Source organism: Oncorhynchus nerka, linkage group LG22, assembly GCF_034236695.1.
Source record: "Oncorhynchus nerka isolate Pitt River linkage group LG22, Oner_Uvic_2.0, whole genome shotgun sequence".
NCBI lineage: Eukaryota > Metazoa > Chordata > Actinopteri > Salmoniformes > Salmonidae > Oncorhynchus > Oncorhynchus nerka.
Genome location: NC_088417.1, coordinates 62,670,138 through 62,697,441, shown reverse-complemented (window position 1 = coordinate 62,697,441; position 27,304 = coordinate 62,670,138). Strand labels below are relative to the sequence as shown.

The 27,304-nt window shown below is 44.1% G+C and overlaps 1 protein-coding gene across 2 annotated transcripts in view; it reads left to right on the top strand.

Moving 5' to 3' along the window:
- LOC115105453 (uncharacterized) overlaps window positions 1-27,304 on the top strand; it is a 71,262-nt gene that overhangs the window by 23,416 nt on the left and 20,542 nt on the right. For both annotated transcript variants that reach the window (XM_029627528.2, XM_029627529.2), the window contains exons 4-8: window positions 10,330-13,801; window positions 13,927-13,971; window positions 15,199-15,314; window positions 19,754-19,913; window positions 20,467-20,606. In XM_029627528.2, coding sequence (XP_029483388.2) covers window positions 10,330-13,801; window positions 13,927-13,971; window positions 15,199-15,314; window positions 19,754-19,913; window positions 20,467-20,606 — 3,933 coding nt within the window. The remainder of the gene's footprint in view (window positions 1-10,329; window positions 13,802-13,926; window positions 13,972-15,198; window positions 15,315-19,753; window positions 19,914-20,466; window positions 20,607-27,304) is intronic.

Below are 27,304 nucleotides of genomic sequence, written 5' to 3'. Positions count from 1 at the left end.
TTTCTTTAAGCAATGGCTTTTTTCTGGGCACTCTTCCGTAAAGCCCAGCTCTGTGGAGTGTATGGTTTAAAGTGGTCCTATGGACAGATACTCCAATCTCCGCTCCTTCAGGGTTATCTTTGGTCTCTTTGTTGCCTCTCTGATTAATGCCCTCCTTGCCTGGTCTGTGAGTTTTGGCCCTCTCTTGGCAGGTCTGTTGTGGTGCCATATTATTTTCATTTTTTAATAATGGATTTAATGTTGCTCAGTGGGATGTTCAAAGTTTCTGATATTTTTTTATAACCCAACCCTGATCTGTACTTCTCCACAACTTTGTCCCTGACCTGTTTGGAGAGCTCCTTGGTCTTCATGGTTCAGCTTGCTTGGTGGTGCTCCTTGCTTAGTGGTGTTGCAGATTATGGGGCCTTTCAGAACAGATGGATGTTGTGTGTGTGTGTGTCAGATCATGTGACTCTTACTGTAGATTGCACACAGGTGGACATTATTTAACTAATTATGTGACTTCTGAAGGTAATTGGTTGCACCAGATCTTATTTAGGGGCTTCATAGCAAAGGGGGGTGAATACATATGCATGCACCACTTTTCCGTTTGTTATTTTTTCACATTACTTAGTTAACAACTTCCATTGTTAACTAAGTAAAAATACATAAAGCCTACAAATAAAAACACTAGAAATTATACTAATGAAAATTCAATCACATTCATCTCTCTACTACTAACTACTCAGGTATTTTATGACGTGTCAACTGGATACATGGGATCATCAGATGATAGTTTGCTTTTTCACACCAAGGTTTGGTGATTATCGAGGGGGAGATTGTTGGAATGATTTTTCAAATATGCCTACTGTGAGGAACTATTAGGCTATCATTCACAAAAAAACAGACTTCGTTGACTTACTGTGTGAGGTGAAGAAATAATTACAGAGAAGCTCAGCTTATTAGTGGTGGACATGGTGAGTTAAAACAGTCAGAAATCAAACAAATTGGCACTTTCCTACATTTGTGCGCAGCAGGCCAGGTAGTCTACTTCAATGCGTGCTCAGGCGTGCACGCTCCCTCAACATTAACAAGACAGAGAAACCAGACCCATGCTCGTTGCTTACATTGAGCAGACAAAAGACAATGAAAAATGTACCGGTCAACCTCTAGTAAATCTTTGTTTTCATTTAAACAAATTACTATCTGTGATGTGCTAGATGCCTTGCTTATGATTGATGTTAATAAAAATCCACTGGAGCTGATATGCTCGATCCATTTTTGCTGCAGCTCTCTGCCCCCCTGATTGTGGAATCATTAACCCATATTTTTAACCTGACGATTATATCTGGTACTATCCCCAAGGTTTGGAAGGCGGCCCATGTAGTTCCCCTTCACAAAGGTGGTGACCCTTGTGACCTAAATAATTATCGGCCTATTTCTAAACTTTCTTGCCTAGCTAAAATATTAGAATCCTTGATTCATTTTCTTATCTTTGAAATGTATTCTAAACGTACACCAGTCAGGTTTTAGACCAGGTCATAGCACTATCTCTAGTGCATCCCTAGTTATAAATGACGTGGTTAACTGTATGGATAAAAGGCAACATTATGCTGCCTCCTTCATTGACCTGTAAAAGGCTATGTACATATTCTTTATCCCCTTACACTGTGTATGAGACAGTAGTTTTGGAATTGTTAGTTAGATTACTTGTTGGTTATCACTGCATTGTCGGAACTAGAAGCACAAGCATTTCGCTACACTCGCATTAACATCTGCTAACCATGTGTATGTGCAAATAAAATTTGATTTGATTTGGCTTTCGGTAATGTTGATCACTCACTGCTAATTCAGAGGCTTTCCTCAATTGGCTGAGATCAGGCTTCATGTAACTGGTTTAAAAATTACTTGACAGATAGAACTCAATTTATATCTACTGATGGTGTTAAATCAGATTTCCTGAATATTACAAAAGGTGTCCCTCGGGTCGATTCTAGGTCCTGTACTTTTGACTGTTTACATTAACAATGTCTCCAAAAAATATTGTAACCAGCACTTACTTGTATGCCAATTATGCTGATGTATGCTATTGCCCCCACAGTTGACCAGACTCTATCTGAACTACAGTCTGCCTTCATCATATTACAGAAACTTGATTGACCTGAAATTAGTACTGAATGCAGGTAAAACTGAGTATATGTTCTTTAGAGCGCATAAAAATAAGTCTAATGATTTAAGCATATGTACTTTGGATGGTGTCCAAATTGATCATGTCCGTGGTTACAAAAATCTAGGCATCTGGATCGATGAAAAGCTGTCTTTTTAAAAAGCATATTGATGAGTTAGTTAAGAAGCTGAGGGGAAAAAATAGGATTCTTCTATAGAAATAGGTCCTGCTACTCGCTAAATAGTAGACATCGGTTATTCAGTTGACGTACCTATTGGTCAAATACTATGGTGACATCCTCTATATGAACGCAGCTGCCACTTCATTAAAACCGTTAGTTGCAGTTGATCATAGCGCACTGCGGGCAACAATTTTAGTACTCACCACTGCATTCTCAACCAGAAAATTGGTTGGCCTTCTATGATGTCACTTAGGTTGATACATTGGTATGTTTTCATTTACAGTTGAAGTGGGAAGTTTACATACACCTTAGCCAAATACATTTAAACTCAGTTTTTCACAATTCCTGACATTTAATCCTCGTAAAAATTACCTGTCTTAGGTCAGTTAAGATCACCACTTTATTTTAAGAATGTGAAATGTCAGAATAATAGTAGAGAGAATGATTTATTTAATATTTTATTTCTTCCATCACATTCCCAGTGGGTCAGAAGTTTACAACACTCAATTCATATTTGATAGCATTGCCTTTAAATTGTTTAACTTGGGCCAAATTTTTCGGGCAGCCTTCCACAAGCTTCCCACAATAAGTTGGGTGAACTTTGTCCTATTCCTCCTGACAGAGCTGGTGTAACTGAGTCAGGTTTGTAGGCCTCCTTGCTCGCACACGCTTTTTCAGTTCTGCCCACAAATGTTCTATAGGATTGAGGTCAGGGCTTTGTAATGGCCACTCCAATACCTTGACTTTGTTGTCCTTAAGCCATTTTTCCACAACTTTGGAAGTATGCTTGGGGTCATTGTCCATTTGGAAATCACATTTTGCGACCAAGCTTTAACTTCCTTACTAATGTCTTGAGATGTTGCTTCAATATATCCACACAATTTTCCTCCCTCATGTGCCATCTATTTTGTAAAGTGCATTTCTCCAAAAAGTACAATCTTTGTCCCTATGTGCAGTTGCAAACCGTGGTCTGGCTTTTTTATGGCTGCTTTGGAGCAGTGGCTTCTTCCTTGCTGAGCGGCCTTTCAGGTTATGTCAATATCGGACTCGTTTTTCTGTGGATATAGATACTTTTGTACTTGTTTCCTCCAGCATCTTCCTTTGCTGTTGTTCTGGGATTGATTTGCACTTTTCGCACCAAAGTACATTCATCTCTAGGAGACAGAACGCGTCTCCTTCCTGAGCGGTATGATGGCTGCGTGGTCCCATGGTGTTTATAATAGCATACTATTGTTGGTACAGATGAACAAGGTACCTTCAGGCATTTGGAAATTGCTCCCAAGAATGAACCAGACTTGTGGAGGTCTACAATTTTTTTTCTGAGGTCTTGGCTGATTTCTTTTGATTTTCACATGATGTCAAGCAAAGAGGCACTGAGTTTGATGGTAGGCCTTGAAATACATCCACAGGTCCAAGATTGACTCAAATGATGTCAATTAGCCTATCAGAAGCTTCTCAAGCCATGACATCATTTTCTGGCATTTTCCAATCTTTTTAAAGGCACAGTCAATTTAGTGTATGTAAACTTGTGACCCACTGGAATTGTGATACAGTGAATTATAAGTGAAATGATCTGTCTGTAAACAATTGTTGGAAAAATGACTTGTCATGCACCTAACCAACTTGCCAAAACTGTTGTTTGTTAACAAGAAATGTGTGGAGTTTTAATGAGTCCAACCTAAGTGTATGTAAACTTCCGACTTCAACTGTATAAAGCCCTTTTACAAAAAGTCCCACTGTACCAAACATCATTACTAAACTTGACACATATGATTTACCACAAGATCCCACAAACTAGGGTGGAAAACAGGCTGTCTAAGTATGATTCCAAATCAGAGACAATGATAGACAGTTGCCTCTGATTGGGAACCCTACCCGGCCAACAAAGAAATAGAAAACTAGAATGCCCACCCAAATCACACCCTGACCTAACCAAATAGAGAAATAAAAAAGCTCTCTAAGGTCAGGGCGTGACAGTTGGACATTTAAAAAAAACTGTAAAAACACCAGGAAATCAGCACCGAGTGATTTTTATTTGGGAAATCTGTTCCCAAATAGTTCCACGCATATTAGAGGGACACGTGATCATATCCAAATTTACGCAAGGTTTGAAGTTATTATGTTTTAGTCAAATATTATATCTGTTTGGGCTTCTTGTGGTCAATTTGCAGTTTACAAAATTTTTGTAATTATGTTCCGGCCCCGGCCATCCACTCAAAGTAAAAAACGGCCTGTGGCTGAATCTAGTTGTTGACCCCTGCTCTAGGGCAATTCAGAAAGCTGATTGAGGACCTTATTACTGATAAATGTGTTAGTTTTTGGTGACCTTGTTTTTCTTTGTGCTTGCATTTTGTATTTTGTATTTTTTTTAAAGCCACAGCTTTTGTGGCACGATGGGTAACGATGCTTCGAGGGTAACTGTCGTCGATGTGTGCAGAGGGTCCCTGGTTCGAGCCTAGGTAGGGGTGAGGAGAGGGACAGAAGTAATACTGTTACACGTGTCAATGACAAACTCTACAAACAACGTTTCCACTCCGAGAATCAAACCGGTAAATGACTGTAGGCCTAATTAATAATACAATTAATTTACAGATATTAATGTATCCAAATGACGGGGATTAACGGTACATTTACTACTGGTAACCTATGTAATGGGGAATTATACACAGTTATTTTTTATTGAACCTTTATTTAATTAGGCAAGTCAGTTAAGAACAATCTTATTTTACAATGATGGCCTAACCCGGCAAAACCCTCCCCTAACCCGGACGACACTGGGCCAATTGTGCGCCGCCCTATGGGACTCCCGATCACGGCTGGTTGTGTGATACAGCCCGGGATCAAACCAGGGTCTTTAGTGACGCCTCTAGCACTGAGACACAGTGCCTTAGACCGTTGCGCCACTCGGGAGCCCCAAATGAAACAATAAATGTGCAAGAATTGGCTGGAGACAGCTGAGCGCATGCATTTTGGAGAGAGAATGCTATAGGCTATCTTTGCCAATCACCCCTCCCCTTCTTCTTGTCTCAACATTTAAAATTATACTCAAGACACATTATCTTCACACATAGTTGAGATGTGTTTCACTGACATCCGCAACTCAATAATCAGCTAGGCCTTTTGCCACACACGCTGCCTATGAAAGACTTCCTCGTTCCCCATTTCTCTCCTGTTCTGTTTGTTTTCATATACATTTTCTTTCGTTGTCCTCAATCCTAGTCATATTAGCAACCCATCCTAGTTGTGGCATCTTTAGATTCACCCTCTTTCTACATTTCTAAGGACATTTTTATTTCATTCATGTACCACTCACATCAGGTGCACTGTTTAGAATTGGTGTTTTCCCCCGAATTGCATTTTGGCAAATGTTTTAAAATAACATTTTATTGTCTGCTTCATTACAGGAGTTACATGTTCTGTTAAGATGAATTACCGTAATGTAAATGTGATTTCTGTCATTTTGAACACTGTGGGTGGACACCTTAATGGGTTACGCACCCAATGAATATGGATCCGGTATATTTCTCAAATGGCCGGTAAAATTTAAATTTAAAATTTCCCCGTCACCCTGACACAAACACACACCTGGCCTCTAAGCTCGTTATCAAACCCGATTAGGTATGCAAAACTATACCAATCCCTGCACTATTACATTTTCCACACAGTATGTGTGAAAGTGATGGCTTATTGAACAAATCCAGGCATTAGGTGCCCATTGAAATGCATTAGCCTGTTGATTTCAATATGGATGGACAGCAAGGCAGATGGATGGAATTTCATTTCCTTAGAAAGATAACTGCCCCGCCCATCCATAGCCTAGAACAGGGATCATCAACTAGATTTTTCTTCTTCTATGTAATATTTTTTGAATACTTGGGGGGCCAAATAAAACCCCCTGAGGGCCAAATTTGGGCCGCGAGTTGGGGGAACTCTGGCCTATAGCCTACTCTATTTAATTGATACCACATACCTGTTCTTGCACGCCCATCTAGGAGAGAAGAGGTAGGCTACTGAACTTGAAGCAGCAATAAGGATGAGGGCATACACTTGCACTTTCTCTTGAGCTACATTTTACATATAGGTTTAGGCTTGGGCGGTATCCAGATTGTCATACCTTCATACCGACCTTGTGCCATACAAGGATATTCGGTAATACCAGCACTGAACATAAGGGGACGCTATTTTCAGACCCCACTGAGCCTTTTTAATCCGAAGGTTAGCTAACAAGTACATGTAAAATCCCATAGAAAATGCTAACCAAGGGCCTCCCGGGTGGCGCAGTGGTTAAGGGCGCTGTACTGCAGTGCCAGCTATGCCATCAGAGTCCCTGGGTTCGCGCCCAGGCTCTGTCGCAACCGGCCGCGACCGGGAGGTCCGTGGGGCGACGCACAATTGGCCTAGCGTCGTCTGGGTTAGGGAGGGTTTGGTCGGTAGGGATGTCCTTGTCTCATCGCGCACCAGCGACTCCTGTGGCGGGCCGGGCGCAATGCGTGCTAACCAGTGTGTACCCTCCAACACATTGGTGCGGCTGGCTTCCGGGTTGGATGCGTGCTGTGTTAAGAAGCAGTACGGCTGGTTGGGTTGTGTATCGGAGGACGCATGACTTTCAACCTTCGTCTCTCCCGAGCCCGTACGGGAGTTGTAGCGATGAGACAAGATAGTAGCTACTACAACAATTGGATACCACGAAATTGGGGAGAAAAAGGGGTAAAAAGAAAAAAAAAAAATGCTCTGTTAGAAAATGCTAACCAAGTGCATTGCAAACTTTTTATACAGTCTCTGACCTAAAGTTTTGCAGGACAGACATCTGAGCTCTTAAAGTTCTACAAGTAACTAAAAAATGCTACACACAGTTTGCTGCACACCAAACAAATATTAGGAAGAGAAAAAGAAAGAGGTGTGTGTAGAGTGAGAGAGGGACGAGATAGACCGGCAGAATTGTCATTGAAGGTGAAGCTGCTTTTCACTCGCTGGGTGAAGAAGTAGGCCAAACAACAATTATATTCATAGCACAGCAATTAACTACAGGAGAGTGGAGTTGCCACTCAGACGGCTGGGGCTGACGCTGGGGAACCAAATGAAATGAAAATAAATTAAATGGAGGATGTTGAGTTTTGTCCTGCAGGGATGTAAGAAGGGAAATGTAACAGCAAGGTTTGCAGAGGAGAGAAACATCCGAGTGCAACAAGGAAATAAATAACGCTACTTGATTAAATAGTGGATTGGAAAGCACTGTCTGGGCCAATAGTTATCAAACACCAGTGGATTCTCCTCATCGCACATACGCAATGTCCATGAGCTAGAAATAGAATGAGAGATGAAAGGGAGAGAGTGGGAGCGAGCGAGAGGGGAAAGAGAGAGAGGAAGAGACATTGTTTTTCTCGGAGGGGGAGCTGCTGTTTGAGATAAGCCACCGACCGATAACTAAATACAGACCACAGCAGACCAGAAAACCCACAGCGTACACACACACCAAAGGACATGCAGCATCGAGTCCGCAGACAGCATACCAGACATTCACACCACAGTCCATACACCATTGAATCCACATACACGACACACCATGAAGGACACCCATGTATACTTGTGTCATGAAGGCATGTTAAATTTATCTAGCTGCTACTGAAGGTCATTCCAACATTCCTACAAAGTATGTCATATTTGTGAGATGAAAATCACTGAAAATGAGGGGGAAACATTTCATTGCAATGTTTCACACTCATTCTGGCAACTATGATGTACATGTTGTAGATGCTGACTTTTGATTGAAAATGAATGTTTTGTGTCACCTCAAGACTCAAAACACAAGACCAGTTGACTTCTGAAAGTTGAGCATGACTTTGAAAGTCTTGTTACTGCAGGAGATGAACTAGTAGCTTATTGAGAAGCTTATTTTACAGGGCTACATTCTTTGACAATGGTTTCTTGTGATTCCGCCAGTTCTGTCATTGAGTCATGGTACTATGTAGGCTGGGTGTGTATTCAGGAAGCCAGAGAGAGCAGGATAATTGTCCAGTGCAGGCTAGGGTGCCTGGTTATTGTGTGGGTGGGTGGGTGGGTGGGGACGTCTGGCTCTAGCTAAGCTCCTCTGGCAGCCAGTCAGTTACTGGTGCTAAGTCAGGGTGGGGAGGCTATGCATGGAAACACAGGAATCTTGATTCTTTGACACTAGAGCGTGCTTACGTGCTCACACACACACACACACTGTCGTCAGACTGATTCATACAGCACAGCATGTAGAGGGGAAATGTTTGTAATGATTCGTCCCTGTGCGTCCGAGATGCTGGCAGGGCAGGAAGAGCATCACTGGTTGGAATGGTTTCAGCCATTTGGCTGGGGAGCAGGAAGTGTGAGCATGGCTCATTTGCACGAATGAGCCAGCCTGGTTTCCCTTCTCGACACTGACTAGCGATTCGATATCCCTCTGCACTCTACAGACCACAGATCCATTTCAACATGAAATCACACAGTCATTGGAAAACGTGTTGCAGTCTAGTGGCTTGAGCGGTTCACGCCCTTTAACAAGTGTGACAGCTGTCATTTTCCAAAAAAGAAAAGTAAATATACATGGTAGAATTTGACATGAAATATAGTGCTGGTCAAATAAAGACAGAGTCATGTTTTTGGCCCAAAGTATCCACTCCTCCCATGCCACACACCTCATCCTACACACTGTGACTTAATGCAACGTCTAGAAGAGTAATCTATCTGGGCTCCTGTCTATGATGCGTCAAACAAAGCCACAGTTTGTACACGGTGTCCTGTGGGGAGCTGTCACGATACACTGCTGCCCCTGGGGCCTTGGAGCCTGAAAGCTGACAGCCATCAAGACAACGCTACAGACAAACAATCAGCTTCTCATCAATGTACTGTATTTATAGTCCTCTTGAGAATCCAATCAGACATTGTTGTTGTTATACCAAAGGCTTTTTTTTTTGAGCTGGAGAAGAACTGATAGTGAAGAATAGAGCTACAAGGAAATATCTATAAATAAGTATCTATAAATAATAATATATTTATTTGAACTCGCTGCAATGTGGGGTTTCTTATTTTCATTCTGTAGAAGGACCCACTGAAGTGATTTATTGTGACAAGATCTTTGCGGCCATAAACCTCATTCATTTTTTATTAGTTGCAGGGGTAACATCATAAAAACATGACTCAAATCAACCAAAATCACCTCATCACCTCATGACTCAGGCTGATTCATCCAATAAGTTGAACTCTAAAACGTTGTACCAGCCTGCTGTTTTTGTTGACATTGATTATTTAGTTAATCTCCGATACATTTTGTATTATCCAAGCCACTGTCACTCCTTATGAGATGACTAGTTTACTTTGTGGGAGATAACTGCATCTATCTCCCCAGTAGTTTTCTTCTCTCACACCAACACAGGCAGCAAATCATTTTTTTTTTAAACAAAGCCAAGCGCTAATGTTGGTGTATCAGTTGAACACCATCTGGGGCGAGTTGGGGTGAGGACCAGCTGTGAGCTACTTTCTACTAAAGAGGGTGGGGAGGTCATAGTAAAGGCTGTAATTATTTGATGTGTGTTTCCAGGCAGGGAAGCTAATTGAAAACACTGAGCACAATTGTGTTTGGAAGGTAAAAGATTTGAAAAATGCCTTTTCCCCCTGAACACCATTTATTATCTTTTTTGAAGCATTGTACTATTTGATTTCTCATCAAGCCCTTTGAAGGATTAAGATGGAGGAGGTGAAGGGAACAGAAAAGGTGCTGGTTGTGGGGGTGTCAAAGCTGGTAGATCTATGCATTGCTCTGGGGCATGCCGTATCTTTGTCCAGTAGCTCTCAATTAATATTTGACGAGGATGTTCTTGAACTGCTGTATGAGTGGCTGCTTTTTACACAACACTGCTTATATGCATGATTCACCCAACCCCCCCCCCCTCACCCCCCCCTCACCCAAAGCAGCACTGGGTGATATGTGTGTCCTTGTCTGTATTGTTATGCACCTTGTTTCTCTGTGCATTATGAATAGAGCCTTGGAGGAGGAGGAGACGCAGACGGAAGGCCACAGGGAAGGATGCGGAGAGGGCGAAGCAGCAGCAGACAGCGGCCCGTTGCGCGAAGGTGAGGCGGAGGTGGACGAGCAGCATCAGCGGCGGCTGGCCCTGGCCTGTCCGCCTGTGGTGACGTACGGGACGTACCGTGGCCAGAGAGAGAGACGCAGGATGATGCAGAGGCACCAGGTGCAGGTGGACTTCCCCATCTCAGAGGGTGATGAGGCCCTGCATGAGAGGGGTTCAACCTCAGGGGGGGAGGGCAGCCCTTTGGTTGGGGTGACACCCTCCACTTTAGAACTCACTATTTCAAAGCAGAGTGACATTCAGACCATATCGACCAATCAGATTAGAGCTCCAACCTCAGAGACCAATGAGAGAGGAGCTTGGACTTCTGAAACAGACTCTGCTGTTTTGAGTCCAACTGGACTTGGCTCTAGTCACATTCCACTAACAATGCAGACAGCAGAAAGGGCTGGGAGTCAAAGTGCCTTCCCTTTACACAGGGAGGCAGGCCTGCCTACTGTAGGAGCCCAGACCAAGGACTTTCTCTCTGGGGCTGGCTCAGTCACAGGCACCTCTCCCCCTCCCGCACCCACAGAGGACTTTGTTGATGCCGGGACAAGTACAGCAGGCAGTGAGACCCACAGTGGGGAGCAGAGCCCGCGGGATAGAATCACTCATGCAGAGATGGCCAGTGAGGATACACACAGGGACACAGACAGGGACAGAGACACAGAGCTGAGTGAGCAGACAGAAACCTTATCTGCACACTGTGTCCAGACTGGGTCACCTTCAGTAGCTGCTGCGTGGCTCAGCGAGCCGCCAGGCACCGGGGGGACTGCGCAGCACACTCATCTGCCTGCTGCTGTTTCCGATGTCGATGGAAGCCAGCTGGCTCCGCAACCCATTTCACTGTCCGCCTCGCTTGCATCAGCGGACGAAAGCCAGGGACCCATGCCAGCAACTAGGCACTCCGATTCTGGGGACGCATTGGATTCAGGCACTGGTGCTGGACTGGACTGCTTTGAGTCAGGGGAGGAGGAGGGGGACGTTGGTCCTTCAGACGATCTGTTTGGCCAGGCCCTTCATTTGGAGTCTAAAATGATGGTGGATAACATTGTGAGGAATGCTCTAGCGGCCCTGGAGAGAATAGAATCCTCTGAGTTGGAGGGGGATGAAGCGTTCCAGAAGGCCAGTGAGGAGATTTACCTGGTCCTACCCGCAGGACGAGAGGAGGAGGGCATGGAGCAGTCCTTCGAGACGGATAAGCTCCTGGAGGTAAGGCCTTCAGTGAGGGGTGATGACAAACACCCCTCAGCCTTCCCAGCAGAACAGACCCTCTCGTTGAACCCTAACCCTCTGGCGGAGGGCCCCAGGTCTACCCCCTCCTCGGGGTACGAATCTATCGCAGGCTCGGACACTGACATCAGGAGCAGCCCTGGGCCGGCCTGTGAGAGCAGTGCACCCACCATCTGTGTCTCAGACCACAGGCAGGGAGAACACTGTGCCGAGGGGACCCCAGGCACCGGTCACCAGTTAAAGGTCAGAGGTCAACAGCTAATGGATGCTAATGCTAATAAGCATCCACAAGGGGAAGAGGATTCCCAGCCAAACGGTGCTATCACATCTGAATACAGTGGCAATAAGCACCAGGGAGATGTGTTGCCTCGCTTGAGTGGTGGAGTGTCCCACGAGAAACCAGGTATCCATGGTGATGGTGGGGATATTATTCAAATAACGAGAGGGAGTCATGAGTATGAGTCTGTCTCAGGGAAAACAAATGAAAACAAAGATCAGGTGCTCGGCACTTCAGGGGACAATGGTTGTAACGCGGTGCTAGGCGTTAAAGAAACACAGGTAGGAGACAGAGTAGTCCACGTAGCCAAAGATGATATCGAAAGCAATAGACATAGTCCTAAACAAGATGGTAAGGCTCAATATGGTCCTGTTTCTGTGTCCAATAACTCTGAAAGTCCTAATAACCTCAACAGCACTCTGAATGACAATACTTCCTTCAAAAACCAAACAGCATTTCCTGAGACTGATCTGCTTAGGAAAGGTTCCAGACCTGAAGCTAAGGGCAATTCTGAGACAGACCTTATGTCAGTCAGACCAAAACACGCCCAAAACTCCCTACAACCATCTCAAGTCAGACATGCTAAAGGGTTGAGGCCTATTGCCTGTATAACTCTTCATGATGAAGACCAAGAGAGCGGTCCTGAAATAACGCTGAATGTTCCTCAGACTGAGACCAATGGGTCGAATGGCACTATGGTCAGTGGGGATCAAGGCTTTGTCCTGGTTGAGACTTACTTAGCCTCTGTAGTCTCAGAGGGCTCTGACTCTGGAGGTGAGGAGGATGGGGCCGACAGCAGACCCACAGGCACCATCTGCATGGACCCTTCTTCCTCAAGGAGACTCCCCAAGGACCTGAGCACCTCAGAGGGCCTTGTGTCTAATTCAGCCCCTGGCTCCGGTAACGAGGACATGCCACAGAGGAGCTCGGTGACAGCATATCGCTGCGATGTCTCTCCGCAACAGCAGAGTCAGGACTCAGAGACACCAGGACACAGTGGTGCAGGTTCAGCAGCTGCAGCTATGGCAGGGTTTCACCAGGACCTGAGCAGCAGGCTAGCTGGGCTCCATGCTACAGGGGCTACGGGAGGCCGGCGAGCCCCAGCCCTGGAACCTCTCCTCCCCCTCCTCCCAGTCCCCCAGCTTGCCTTCCATGACATGGAGGTGAGCGGTTTTTCCATTATCGACGAGGAAGAGGAGACTGATGCCGTGTTTGTCAATGACACAGGCCCCATGCTGAGCCCCACAGCTCGGCGGGCCAAGGCCTATCCCTTCTCTCTGTCGCCCATCGTGGAGGAAGACAGTCTCCGCAGCGAGGAAATGGTGGAGGGGGGCCTGTCGCGGGATGACAGGGGACTCATGGTGCCACCAGCCACAGAGGAGCTGAGGAGTCTGAGCGGAGGTGTGGGGATGGAGCAGCTGGCCTCGTCCTCCTCTCTGTCCATCCTGTCCCTGCTGCAGTCGGTCAGCGAGCGCCTGCAGTCCAGTGGCTACTCCGACACGGATGCAGACTTAGAGGAGCCCTTCATCCCTCCTCTACGGCGGCCCCTATGGGACTTCTTTAACAGTGGCCAGGCAGAGGGTGAGGAGGGGGATGGCCAGGGAATGGATGGAGACCAAAGTAGCAAGCAGGAGGGCCCAGGCTCTCTGACACTTCCTACTGATCCATTTACTATGGGACCTCGAGAAGGGTATCCAACAGAGGACGTGAACTATCTGCCCACTCAAAAGCCTGCAGATTCGCCCATGAATCATTATTTGAAATCAGCGCAGCCAGTGTTGCCAGAGCCTGATGATGACAACGGTGAACATCATGCCGAACTCATTCCGCGCCTCAGTGATAATAAGTGTTCATCCACAGCAACCGACATGGTAGGTTCAACAGCGACTGACATTTCTATTCAACAATGTTTTATGAAAAGCTCATTATGCAGCCTGACATTAAGAACATTAAGAAGTAATATATGCTAATATTTGACTTGTTTATATAATTTTAGGGGGAAAATTGGAGTTGTGGAAAGGTCATCCCAAGGCCTACTCTGGTGAGTTTCCATCTTTTACATGTTTAGTACTTTCTCACTGTCACGCTCATTTCTGACCGCATCTTAATGACTGTCTTATTGTTTGAGGCAGTCTGCCTCCTAATCACTGTGCTGAATAGATTGGAGATGCCAGACTGCCTTTGAGCTGGACAGAACATTTCTCTTCTATTAGCTAATGATACCTCAGGCTATAGAAAGTAGGGCAGCAGCTCTTCTTTTTTTTCTTCGTTTAATCTCTTCCTAAGGCCTGTCATAAATGGAAATGAGATCTCAATTATGCAACTGCCTATTCGTTGCTGTAAAACGCTATCCCATTTACTGATGAGGGCTGTAGTTTCTCAGGGTCTGTACAAAAGGAGTGAGCATCTCGTCAATAGCACTCTAATGACAAGTAAAAACCACCTGCAATGCCAGTCTGCATTCCTGTGGTCTAGCACTGTATATGTGGATTGTTTCATCCAAATAAAACAAATCAGGAATGGCTTTCCCCCACAAAACAACTTGTATGCAGTTTTGAATAGATTGTGAAGTTTATAGGCTCACAACACAGGCAGTGAACAAAGCACTGGGTGCCAAGGATTTTGTCTGCATTGTTGTTTCACACAATCACTAATGGAATTGCCTTGCAACCACACAACCAACCTTTTCTGTTCTGTTATCCGTGGTGAGAAAGTATTTGTTTTTAAGGATGAAACAAAGGGAGCAAACTATATCAAGACTTGAAGCAAACTATCAAGAAGGAAGCCGTATTAAATCGGGCAGAGTCTTGTAGGCTGGTACGATTAACGGATGAAGATACACAGCGTGTTAATTCTAGAAGAGGCAGTGTTTTATAATGACTGCTTGAGGTAGCTCGTGGGCTGGTTGGGGGATTAAGGGCCTCGCTCCCTTTTCCTCATCAGAACTAAGTCTAGAGGTGTCAGGCGTAGTCACTCAGCACCGGGCTCCATTCTGGAAACCCTTCCCCTCAAGCTTTTGAAACCTGACTGTGTTGACACGCACCCAGCTTATCATGAAAACAACACCAAACCGCCACAGTTCAGTTGTCACTCGAATATGAGGAAATGATTAATAATTTATTGTTTGTTTCCCCTGTATTGAGTCAATAAGTCAAACTCTGTTTAAAGATCATTTGCGGAGGTTGACTGTCAGACTGCGTCTATTTTACAATACAGCCCACGTGTTGCTCTCTACATTTTCCGAATGACTTCCTCTCTGTTTCTTCAGATGAACATCTTTGATGGTGTGACATTCTCTGGGGAGAGGTGGACTATCCACGCAGACCAGGAGGATTCTGGGATGGTGTTTCCACAGGGTGCCTCTGTGCGAGTTTTGGGAGGATGGTAAGAGGACCTTTAGAGCAAGTGGACTTCTTTTTAAGGTTGCTCACTCCTAAAACAGGAAGGATGCTCTTTATGAAGTTGTATATGCATCTTTGAATGACCAACATTCTAGGCTTCCAGAAGTGTTTCTGTCGGATCAAGGCCTAGAGTTTGGTGAAGCAGGTAGTTGAAAATCTGTCAAACTTGTATAAGTCCCCTGTAAAATAGCCCACCTGGTTCAGAAGGAGCCAGCCCTTCATCCTCTACTTTGGACTAATACCCCTGTCTCATCCATTCCCTACCTGACTCATGCACGCTCACTGAAAAATAGCCTTATTATTACTGAACATGAGGCTTAGGAAGTATAGATTATGTCAAATCAGAACATTTAGTTTAAATCGTGATTGATTCCTCTGAGCCTCCATATGTTCCTTCCCACTGTGTGTCTGTGGTGGTGACAGACGGTGATTGGGTAATTTATCGCTTTTCGCTCCCATTGATAGACCTGTCTGTTGATTAATCTGCCCTCGCAAGACCTTCTTTTAATGTGACACATGTTTCATCATCATGTGAGGTGGCACTGTTAATCATAAGGGTTGCGTACTAAGCCACACAAACACTGCCGTCACTGCACTGGTGCGGTGGTGCGCCGATGCTACATTTAATATAGGAAAAACACTGTACATCAATGTACTATCAGCTCCATATTATCTTACTACTGCAGTTGGAAAAAGACGGTGCTTCCATTTATATTTCATGATGGAAAAGCTAAAAAGCATTCCTATACAGTGCCTTCGGAAAGTATTCAGACCCCTTGACTTTTTCCAGTTTGTTATGTTACAGCCTTATTCTAAAACTGATTAAATGGCTTTTTTCCCTCATAAATCTACACATAATATCCCATAATGACTAAGCAAAAACTGTTTTTTTAGACATTTTTGCAAATGTATTACCAATAAAAAACAAATATTACATTTGCATAAGTATTCAGACCCTTTACTCAGTATTTGGTTGAAGCACCTTTGGCAGCGATTACAGCATTGAGTCTTCTTGGGTATGACGCTACAAGCTTGGCACGCCTGTATTTGTGGAGTTTCTCCCATTCTTCTCTATCGCGCCCAGGCTCTGTCGTAACCGGCCGTGACCGGGTGGTCCGTGGGGCGACGCATAATTAGCCTAACGTCATCCGGGTTAGGGAGGGGTTGGCCGGTAGGGATATCCTTATCTTACGTCGCACTAAGCGACTCCTGTGGCGGGCCGGGCGCAGTGCGCGCTAACCAAGGTTGCCAGGTGCACAGTGTTTCCTCCGACACATTGGTGCGGCTGGCTTCCGGGTTGGATGCGCGCTGTGTTTAAGAAGCAGTGCGGCTTGGTTGGGTTGTGTATCGGAGGACGCATGACTTTCAACCTTCGTCTCTCCCGAGCCCGTACGGGAGTTGTAGCGATGAGACAAGATAGTAGCTACTAAACAATTGGATACCACGAAATTGGTGAGAAAATGGGGTAATATAATATATATATATATATAGATTTAAAAAAAACTCTTGTCAGGTTGGATGGGGAGCGTTGCTGCACAGCTATTTTCAGGTCTCTCCAGAGATGTTCGATCGGGTTCAAGTCTGGACTCTGGCTAGGCCACTCAAGGACATTCAGAGACTTGTCCCAAAGCCACTCCTGCATTTTCTTGGCCATGTGCTTAGGGTCATTGAACCTTCTCCCCAGTCTGAGGTCCTGAGTGCTCTGGAGCAGGTTTTCATGTTCATTCATCTTTCCCTCGATCCTGACTAGTCTTCCAGTTTCTGCTGCTGAAAAACATCCTCACAGCGTGATGCTGTCTCCACCATGCTTCACCGTAGAGATGGTGCCAGGTTTCCTCCAGACGTGACGCTTGGCATTCAGGCCAAAGAGTTCAATCTTGTTTTCATCAGACCAGAGAATCTTGTTTCTCATGGTCTGAGAGTCTTTAGATGCCTTTTGGCAAACTCCAAGTGGGCTGTCATGGGCCTGAGGAGTGGCTTCCGCCTAGGCACTCTACCATAAAGGCCTGATTGGTGGAGTGCTGCAGAGATGGTTGTCCTTCTGGAAGTTTCTCCCAACTCCACAGAGGAACTCTAGAGCTCTGTCAGAGTGACCATCGAGTTCTTGGTCACCTCCCAGACCAAGGCCCTTCTCCCCTGATTGCTCAGTTTGGCCGGGCTGCCAGCTTAGGAAGATCCTCGGCGGTTCCCAACTTCTTTCATTTGAGAATGATGGAGTCCACTGTGTTCTAAGGGACCTTCAATTCTGCAGAAATGTTTTGGTACCCATCCCCAGATTTATGCCTCGGCACAAATCCGTCTCGGAGCTCTATGGACAATTCCTTCAACCTCATGGCTTGGTTTTTGCTCTGACATGCACTGTCAACTGTGGGACCTTATATAGACAGATGTGTGCCTTTCCAAATCATATCCAATTAATTTAATTTACCACAGTTGAACTCCAATCAAGTTGTAGAAACATCTCAAATTTGATCATTGGAAAATGGGAGCTCAATTTCGAGTCTCATAGCAAAGGGTATGAACACTTATTTAAGTAAGGTATTTCTGCTTATACATTTTAATTACAAAAAAATAAAGTTTTCACTTTGTCTTTATGGGGTATTGTGTGTAGATTGCTGAGGATGTTTTTAAATATTTTTTTATCCATTTTAGAATAAGGCTGTAACATGACAAAATGTGGAAAAAGTAAAAGGGTCTGAATACTTTCCGAAGGCACTGCATACTAGAAATAAGTTTAGTTGTTAATATTCATATCATGCTGCGCTAGGTTGAACTAATGCACATGACAGTATGTCTCTGTGCCTCTCTGCCAGAGGCAGAGCAGGTTTACATACAGAGAAGCCTGGTAGATGTGTGCTACGCTGTAAGACTGCTCTCATATTTAATGGATGCAGAACGAGAAACCTTCAGTCTCGCAAACATGTTCTGCCGCCGTGTGCTTTTTGTCAAACGACTCACGCAAAGGCAGGCTCACTCGACTCTGCTCGCCATCACTAGTGAAAGTTTGGTGCCTTACTTACGCAACATCTCATGCGTAATGGATGGGCCCACCTTCCATTTGTGTACTAGTACGTTGGCTCAGCCACCCTATCCCTAGTCCTGTTGTATTATTTACACCAAACCGTCATTCCCGAACATAAAGTGGGAAAGGCAAAGCAGCTTTCAGACCATGTGAGTGGGAGCTCTCTCCCCTGTCCACAAGAGTGGTGGAGAGAAAGAAAGCGAGTCACGTTGCAGCTTCGTTGTTGTGCTTGTGTGTGTTCTTCCCCCATCCACTTCTCAGGTTAACCAACCGACTGGCGTCCCATTGTTCCCTCTACAGTCCACAGAGGAAGTAATGTGTACGACCGCTTCGTCCTTCCCCAACTAGTTTTGCTTTGCAGTACAAGAGCTACTTTACAGGTTGACTTATTCAAGTTCAACAGATTTTCAACTACCTGACTCAGCAAACTCCTAGTCGTTCTGACAGAACCCCTTCTGGACACCCAGATTGTTGGTCATTCAAAGTTTTGAATTCAGTTCAAGTTCATCAGTGAAGGCGTGAGCCACATGGTTTCTCTTACATGCTAGTTATGAGGGATTTGACTTTCTCGTGAGATGCTTCCTCCTTGGGCTTCAACCCAGCAGCCTATCCTATCAGGGGCTATTGATCTCTGTCTCTCATGGTGGATGTATAATCAGTGAAAGCAGCCTAAGCCTTTTAGGAGAACCCTGACTGTCTGAGTCAATATAGACAGATTCCTACCGCTTCAAAGCAGTTCCTGACCATCCACATAGATTATTTATGGAAGGGGACAATGATTAACATGGGAAAAAGTCCCTGAAAATACTTGTTTATGGGCTACTGGCGACACAAACACACACACACACACACACACAATAGTGTTGTTTACACTGCACACATCACACCGCTGTGTTATTTTCAGAATCCACAATATTTGTTGACTTGGAAAGTTTAACCCCAGATAAAAGGCAGTGTTGTGGTCAAGTCTCAGCAGGGATATTGAACTATTGAAGGACTCTGCTTAGTTTCCCCATGCCCCCTACTGTGAGCTGTGGGCCTGTCATTCAGGGGCATGAGTAAGCAGCTTTTAATATTTCAACAGAAGAAAAAAAACATTTGTGATTGCCAGATTGATTTCCATTACTGTCAGCACAGTGCTGTAATATTCTCTTCGACGTGTAACGTTAATCACCAGCTGTTGTTGTGTTGGGTGTGTGTCTGTACTGGTAGGGTGTGAAGGGGGATCTTTGAATTCTAGGTCCTGTCACCAAGGTTTCCATGGCAATGCCCCTGCTCTGTTTGTGTGTGCTCTGTGCGATCAGTTGGTGGCTGGCGTCTCTTTTTGTGCTTAGTGAGAGAGTGTGTGTGTGTGTGTGTGAGATTGAAGTGGGTGCTCACACAGTGTGTGTGTGTCGTAGCTGGCTTCTGTACCTGGAGCCGGGGTTCCAGGGCCCCTGGGTGCTACTGGAGGAAGGGGAGACGGTACTGAGCCACCAACCGGGCCAGCAGCAGGCCAGCCAGGGGATAAAGAACAAGCCCACCAGCATCACCATCGGCTCCATCAGAAGACTAGTGAAGGTGAGTATATTTATTACCATTAAATTACAGTGTCAAGTGCCATTAGTGATTTCCCTCCAACATTTCTATTGGGAGACAATGGTTCCATTATTTACACCTCCCTGTAGCCTCCGGTCTCAGTCAATCATAAATGGTATTCATTAATCCTCCATCTAAATGGCATGGCTTGAATAGGATTTTGTAGTTTTCAACTAACCTGTCACTGTTCCAAATAGAAGAGAGACCAGTTGTAAAGTGAACAGTGTAGCCAAGCTGTAGTCTCAAAGGATACAACCGGGGGGAAATGCCGAAAAGCACAGAGCTGGAAGGACATTGAAGCTTTGGTAGAGGGCCAGGGTCTCTCTGTCTATCCCTCCTTCTTTCATTCTCTCCTCTATTTCTCTGACTTTCTCTCTCTCTCTCTCTCACACTCTCTTTCTTTCTTTCTCTATCTTCCCCTCTCTCAGCCTTAGGCATTATAGTGGGGCCTGATAGAGTAGGATTGATAGAGCGGTGTGTGGAGGAATGTCTCCACATGTTGAGGGAATGCTGTTGTGTCTCTCTCACCGTTCAGGATGACAGCACTCCAGAAATTCATCTGCTTCCGATCGGAGCGCCAGGAGGAGCCACGGAGCATCTCCACTCGAAAGTGGACATCTTGGGAACACGTGGTGGACCTATCCACCTGTCAAACCTGACTGTCAAGTCTGGCTGGTGAGGAGCCCTATCCTATTCCTAGCCTGTTAGTGGTATCTGTAACTGTGTAGATGAACTCACTGCCATTGTGTGAGAGAGAGCCTCAGTAGCTACAGGCTATATAGGCTCAAATAGGAAGCGCCATCATTGCTAAAACAACGGGGGAAATTACTCATTGAGAAGACGTGTCCTTGCCAACCGGCGTCTATATTGTTTCTACTGAATTTGGGTGGATTGTTCTCTGCTAGCATGCACCTGCTAGGAAAGTCAATTTCCTGCTCAAAGTGTTTATAAAGCACACACATGGGGTATTACAGGAATGTTTAAGAGAATAGGGTGCTATTATAGAAGTAGAAGTGACGCCCTGTCCAGTTCAGGAATGAACACTTAGAATTGAAGTTTTCGCATGACCCACTTTAGGGTGGAGGTAGTGAGGCAGCCTAGGTATTGAGGTAATTCCTCAATAAAGACTCTGTAAAACTTCACAAACACACCCGCATTTACGGTAGAAGAAAGGCACATTTAGGATCGGAATATGACTGCGATAGTATGATGCAGCAGCCTCTGATAATTCTGACTGATTGATGAACCAACAACAGTAAACATGAAATGTTTTGGAAACATGCCAGGATTTACTCCAGGTCATTCACCGTTTTACAAGATCATGCGCCTTTGTCAACATTGTGTGGTGTCCATTAAAATAGTTCTATATTGTTCAACTACCACCTACTGCACGGTCTGCATTGAAGCAGATTGAAATATTACAAGGTCAAGGCATCTTGGTTGTTCCATATCAACAGATTTTCAATACAATATTTTTCCTCTCACAGAGAGATAAAGTGGTTTATATTGTAGTGGAGATTAGTAACACTGACTGTATGACTTTGGACAAAGTATTGTTGTTTAAATATATCACAGTCACCAACAACAACAACATACCACACACACAATCACCAACAACAGCATAACACAATACAATGTATACACAAAGCACCCAAAAAATAGCAACAACAATGTCGAGGTCTTCTAAAAGATCATGTTACAATAAGCAGATTTTAAAAAATGTCACTGAATTCTACTAGTCATTACTCTTTTTTTACAATTACATTTTTTTACTTGTATTTTTTACAATTAGTTTTAATAGTTTTCCTGGCAAATAATGAAGCATCTTCCAAAAAAATAAGAGTGAAAATGTACTGTATACAGTGCATTCGGAAAGTATTCAGACTCCTTGACTTTTTCCACATTTGGTTCAGTTGCAGCCTTATTCTGAAATGCATTAAATATTGTTTCCCCCTCACCAATCTACACACAATACCCCATAATGTCAAAGCAAAAACAGGTTTTTATATATTTTTGCAAATGTATTACACATAAATAACTGAAATATCACTTTTACATAATTATTCAGACCCTTTAATCAGTACTTTGTTGAAGCACCTTTGGCAGCAATTACAGCCTCGAGTCTTCTTGGATATGACGCTACAATCTTGGCACACCTGGATTTGGGGAGTTTCTCCCATTCTTCTCTGCAGATCCTCTCAAGCTCTCTCAGGGTGGATGGGGACCTTCACTGCACAGCTATTTTCAGGTTTCTCCAGAGATGTTAGATCGGGTTCAAGTCCGGGCTCTGGCTGGGCCACTCAAGGACATTCAGAGACTTGTCCTGCAGCCACTCTTGCGTTGTCTTGGCTGTGTGCTGTCATGACGTGACTATCATTAATGGGATGCCTGTTTCATCAAATCAATTAACTATGTTTAGTTATTACGTGATTAAATTAATAATGTAGCAATTAACTCATTAGCAACCTTGGGGCACCAAGGAAAAAGTTATTTAAACGAGTTACTATCTCCCGACTTAAACTCTAAAAATATAAATATCTCTTATCTCTCAATAACAGTCGATTGTTAATTATTATTACCTCATATCAGTCTCATTCTGACGTCGTTGACCTCGTAAATCTGCACGAACCCTAGTCTAAATGATGATTCAGCGATACACAAATCGGCTTAATTATTTATTTACTTACTAACTAAATAATCACACAGAAATACATAAACACACACACAGTATAGGTTGAATTGTTTACTAACATTATGCTTGTTACACAATGGAAAGGGGTGGGGAAAGAAAGAGCGGGAGAGACACGGAGGGACCCATCGTACATACAGTTGGAAAACTATGGGAATGGGAATGTGAATACTTTGCACATGATTGACCGCTCATTTGAAAATAATTGCAATGTATATATTTACGCTTGTATGTCTTTGTCGTCTCTCTCTGTTGAAATCGCCCGGTCCGTCTATGGGGAGTCGTTCGACAGAAGTCTCTGGTTTGTCCACCAGTGGTCGCAATGTCCTTTGTAGTTGTAGTAGGCTACTTTGTCTCGGAGTGTTCGTTAGATTTGATCCTTCAGATGTACCACACTGTGGTCGGAGGGAAATGTTCTTCCCCTCGTCTTTGTTAGACTGGATCCTTCAAATGTCACCCACGCAGTGGTCTTTGGTCGAGTTTACTAGACTAAAGTACTTAAACAGCTGCAGACTGAATGTTCCGATGTTGTTGTTTTTCTTCTTCACTCGAGCGTTTCAGAGTCTTAACGTTTTATGGTCTGGTAGTTTTAAACCATTTCAATGTGTGGATGATCCTCACATTCTCTGGTCTCAATGGTTCATTATTCAGGGTACAGCTAGGACCACTTTACACACTGGCAGCAACCCGGCATGTTTTGGTTTCTAGAGGTTTTCTTCTTCACTCGTGTCGAGAGTTTCTAACCATTTCGTAACATTTAGCTCACGCTGTTGGTCACGTTGGTCTGTTGTAAATTTCATTAGGAGTCCTTTATAAGCACTCTGGAAAAAGGGGCGTTCCATCCTTTTGGCATAATGTCTGTGCTCACGTGGGCGTGGTTACTGACTGATTTAAAACTTTAAATGACAACAATTATCAAATTTAGAAGGCTAAAGTCATATTGCTATCTTTTCACAAGTAGTTTCATATTTAATCATATAAGTTTGACAACATTTAGATATAAATCTGATAACTGGGATGTATACATTTGTAGAGTTACCATTATCTTGCTATACCATCTTTAATGACATCACAAATCAACAAATGATATGACATGATTATTGTTTGGATCCTCACCAACCATTTCCCACATTCTTTATGTTAGAAACATTGTTACATTATCCACTTTTGGATGATGGAGTTTTGGCTGCAGATTATCTCTACACACATCAGATTCCTTTGTTCAATACTGCAGGTCCAGAGAGAGAAAGTTTACAACTGGTCGTTAAAGTCATAAACCCCCCCCTCCTCTCTGGTGGGAGAGAGAGGGGGCTCTCTTTGATCCTCACCCAGGAGGGAAAGTCATGACAGTGCTTAGGGTCGTTGTCCTGTTGGAAGGTGAACTTTCACCAAAGTCTGAGGTCCTGAGCGCTCTGGAGCAGGTTTTCATCAAGGATCTCTCTGTACTTTGCTCCGTTCATCTTTCCCTCAATCCTAACTAGTCTCCCAGTCCCTGCCGCTGAAAAACATCCCCACAGCACGATGCCGCCGCCACCACCATGCTTCATCGTAGGGATGGTATTGGCCAAGTGATGAGCGGTGCCTGGTTTCCTCCAGAAGTGACTGTCAGAGTGACCATCAGGCTCTTGGTCACCTCCCTGACCAAGGCTCTTCTACCCCGATTGCTCAGTTTGGCCAGGCAGCCTGCGCTAGGAAGAGTCTTGGTGGTTCCAAACTTATTCCATTTAAGAATGATGGGGCCCATCGTGTTATTGGGGACCTTCAATGCTGCATAAATGTTTTGCTACTCTTCCCCAGATCTGCCTTGACACAATCCTGTCTCGGCTTGGTTTTTACTTATATAGATCCTAATATAGAGTGTGCGCCTTTCCAAATCATGTCCAGTGAAATGAATTTACCACAGGTGAACTCCAATCAAGTTGTAGAAACATCTCAAGGATGATCAATGGAAACAGGATGCACCTGAGCTAAATTTTGAGAGGCTCAAAGTAAAGGGACTGAAAACGTATGTAAATAAGCTATTTCTGTTTTTATTTTTTAATATATTTGCAAAACTATTAAAAAAAAAACATTTTGCTTTGTCATTATGGGGTATTGTGTGTAGATTGATGAGGGGAAAACATTTTTTCATCAATTTTAAAATAAGGCTGCAACATAACAAAATGTGGAAACCGTGAAAGGGTCTGAATACTTTCCGAATGCACTGTATATACAGTGTGAGTTCTCAATGTACACTGAGTATACCAAACATTAGGAACACCTTCCTAATATTGAATTGCCCTCAGAACATCCTCAATTTGTCGGGGTCATGGACTCTACAAGGTGTCAAAAGCGTTCCACAGGGATGCTGGCCCATGTTCACTCCAATGCTTCCCACAGTTGTGTCAAGTTGGCTGGATGTCCTTTGGGTGGTGGACCATTCTTGATACACATGGGAAACTGTTGAACGTGAAAAACCCAGCAGCAGTGCAGTTCTTGACACAAACCGGTGTTCCTGGCACCTACTACCTTACCCCGTTCAAAGGCACTTAAATCTTTTGTCTTGCCCATTCACCCTCTGAATGGCTCACATACACCATCCATGTCTTTAACCTGTCTCCTCCCCTTCATCAACACTGATTGCAGTGGATTTAACAAGTGACATCAATACGGGATCATAGCATTCACCTGGATTCACCTGATCAGTCTATGTCATGGAAAGAGCATGTGTTCTTAATGTTTTGTATACTTATTGTATATCCCAAGTATTGGTGTTTGATCATGCATTCATACAGTTCATGCATAAAACAATGAACTTAGAAGCCTCCATAAATGCGGTGCCACATAAATCAGTGGAGGCTGGTGACTTGGAAAAATTGAGGAGGATGGAAGACACGTTACAGATGCAGACTGCATGGAGACAACAAACTGTGTTTAAAAGTCAGCCTAATTATTGTAACCTAAGCATTTAATAAAGACATTTATAGTACAATATTGTTGTGAATAAGAGGGCTACTTACACAGTGTTGGGAAGGGATCACAGCAGTGATTTAATGAGGGTATGAGGCATGAGTTGAGGCATTCAGAGGCTTGGTTTCAGTGCAGGACAGGCCCATCATGGAAAGGGGGATACCTAGTCAGTTGTCCAACTGAATGTATTCAACTGGAATGTGTCTTCCACATTTAACCCAACCCGTCTGAATCAGGGAGGTGCGGGGGGCTTCCTTAATCAACATCCACGTCTTCGGGGAACAGTGGATTAACTGCTTTGCTCAGGCAGAACAACAGATTTTTACCTTGTCAGCTCGGGGATTGAGTTTGTTCAAGCAAGGAGGTTAATCATTGATGTATAATAATATGATTATGTACGTGATTGACTCTACATACAGTAATGACACAAAATGTACAGGTCTGCTCACAGTGCTTGGAGTGGAAACATTCAATGTGCCAGTGGATGAGAGGGCACATGAGACGTGGCTTCAGTTAATGTCAGGAGAGAGTTGACCGTGGTAGTGGTGTGGAAAGGTCATCACCTCTTAGTCAGGGAACAGGAGGGGACTGTACAAATACCAGATGCATCATAGGTGTGTGCAACAAGTTAAACTCGGACATCTCAGTATTCACAAAGTCGAATACAGACTGCGCATCTCGCTCACTTGACACATCAAAGTAGCCCAAGAAACGTTCCTGAATAAAGCCCTGATCATCCATATACCTGACGATAACTGACAACTGCAAGCAGATTGGTGGCACAATAGAGGTGGGGAGTTCTTCCTCATCTTGTAACCTAACCAGGAAAATTCCGGACCCTATAGGGGATGACAGTGATTAACCAGGTGTAAAAATGTTTTATACGGGCTATAGGACCAGTTTTTCAGATCACATGGTTTTAAAAAAAACTCCTGACCCTGGGGAGGATGAAAACTCTGTCAAACTGCAGCAACCTGATACATTTAGACTAGACTAATAGGGGAGTTTCCTCTACCCAGACAGGAAGACTACAACGGATGGACAGTAGAACTCACTGAGGCTGCTTTATGCATGTTTCCACCATCCAGGCCTATGCAACTGTAGGCCTAATTAAACATTTACTCACAATATATGTCGTCACTATTATGTTGATTGATTAATTCCAGTTAATAATTGTCTATTGAAAAGGTATAGGCAGCCAAGCCAACCCAAGTTTGATTTATAAACCAAATTTGATCACATTCACATTTTCTCCTGACAAACAAATAGACTATAAATACGTAACGTTACACATTAGTTTACCCTGACCAGATGGACAGGGCACATGCTGTATGCAGCTTCTATTATTTGTGGCCTAAAGTTGATCAGACTGAAAAAATCGTCTCGTTTTCATCCCATACAGCATGTCAGATCTCTAATGTTTAGGTCTAGCATAGGCTGCTGCAACATTTATGTAAAGAGTTTTTTTCTTGTGTCTGTTCGGAGTCAAGCTCTCTTTTTAATCTCACTTTTAAAGGATGATACGATGGAAGTGATCAAATCATTCTGAATTGATTTCGGCGCCCCAGAGAAGAACTTCCATATGCTCAGCATGTAAAGCATCGTAATGAGCAATTACGTCTGCAAGCTCCTGGTAGTTGCCCTTTTTATCTGAACCTTCCCTGTCATCGTGCCCTTCAGTAAAAGCCAACTCTTGCCGATAAGCTGCTTGTGACCTTGTTTCTTCTTACCTTCT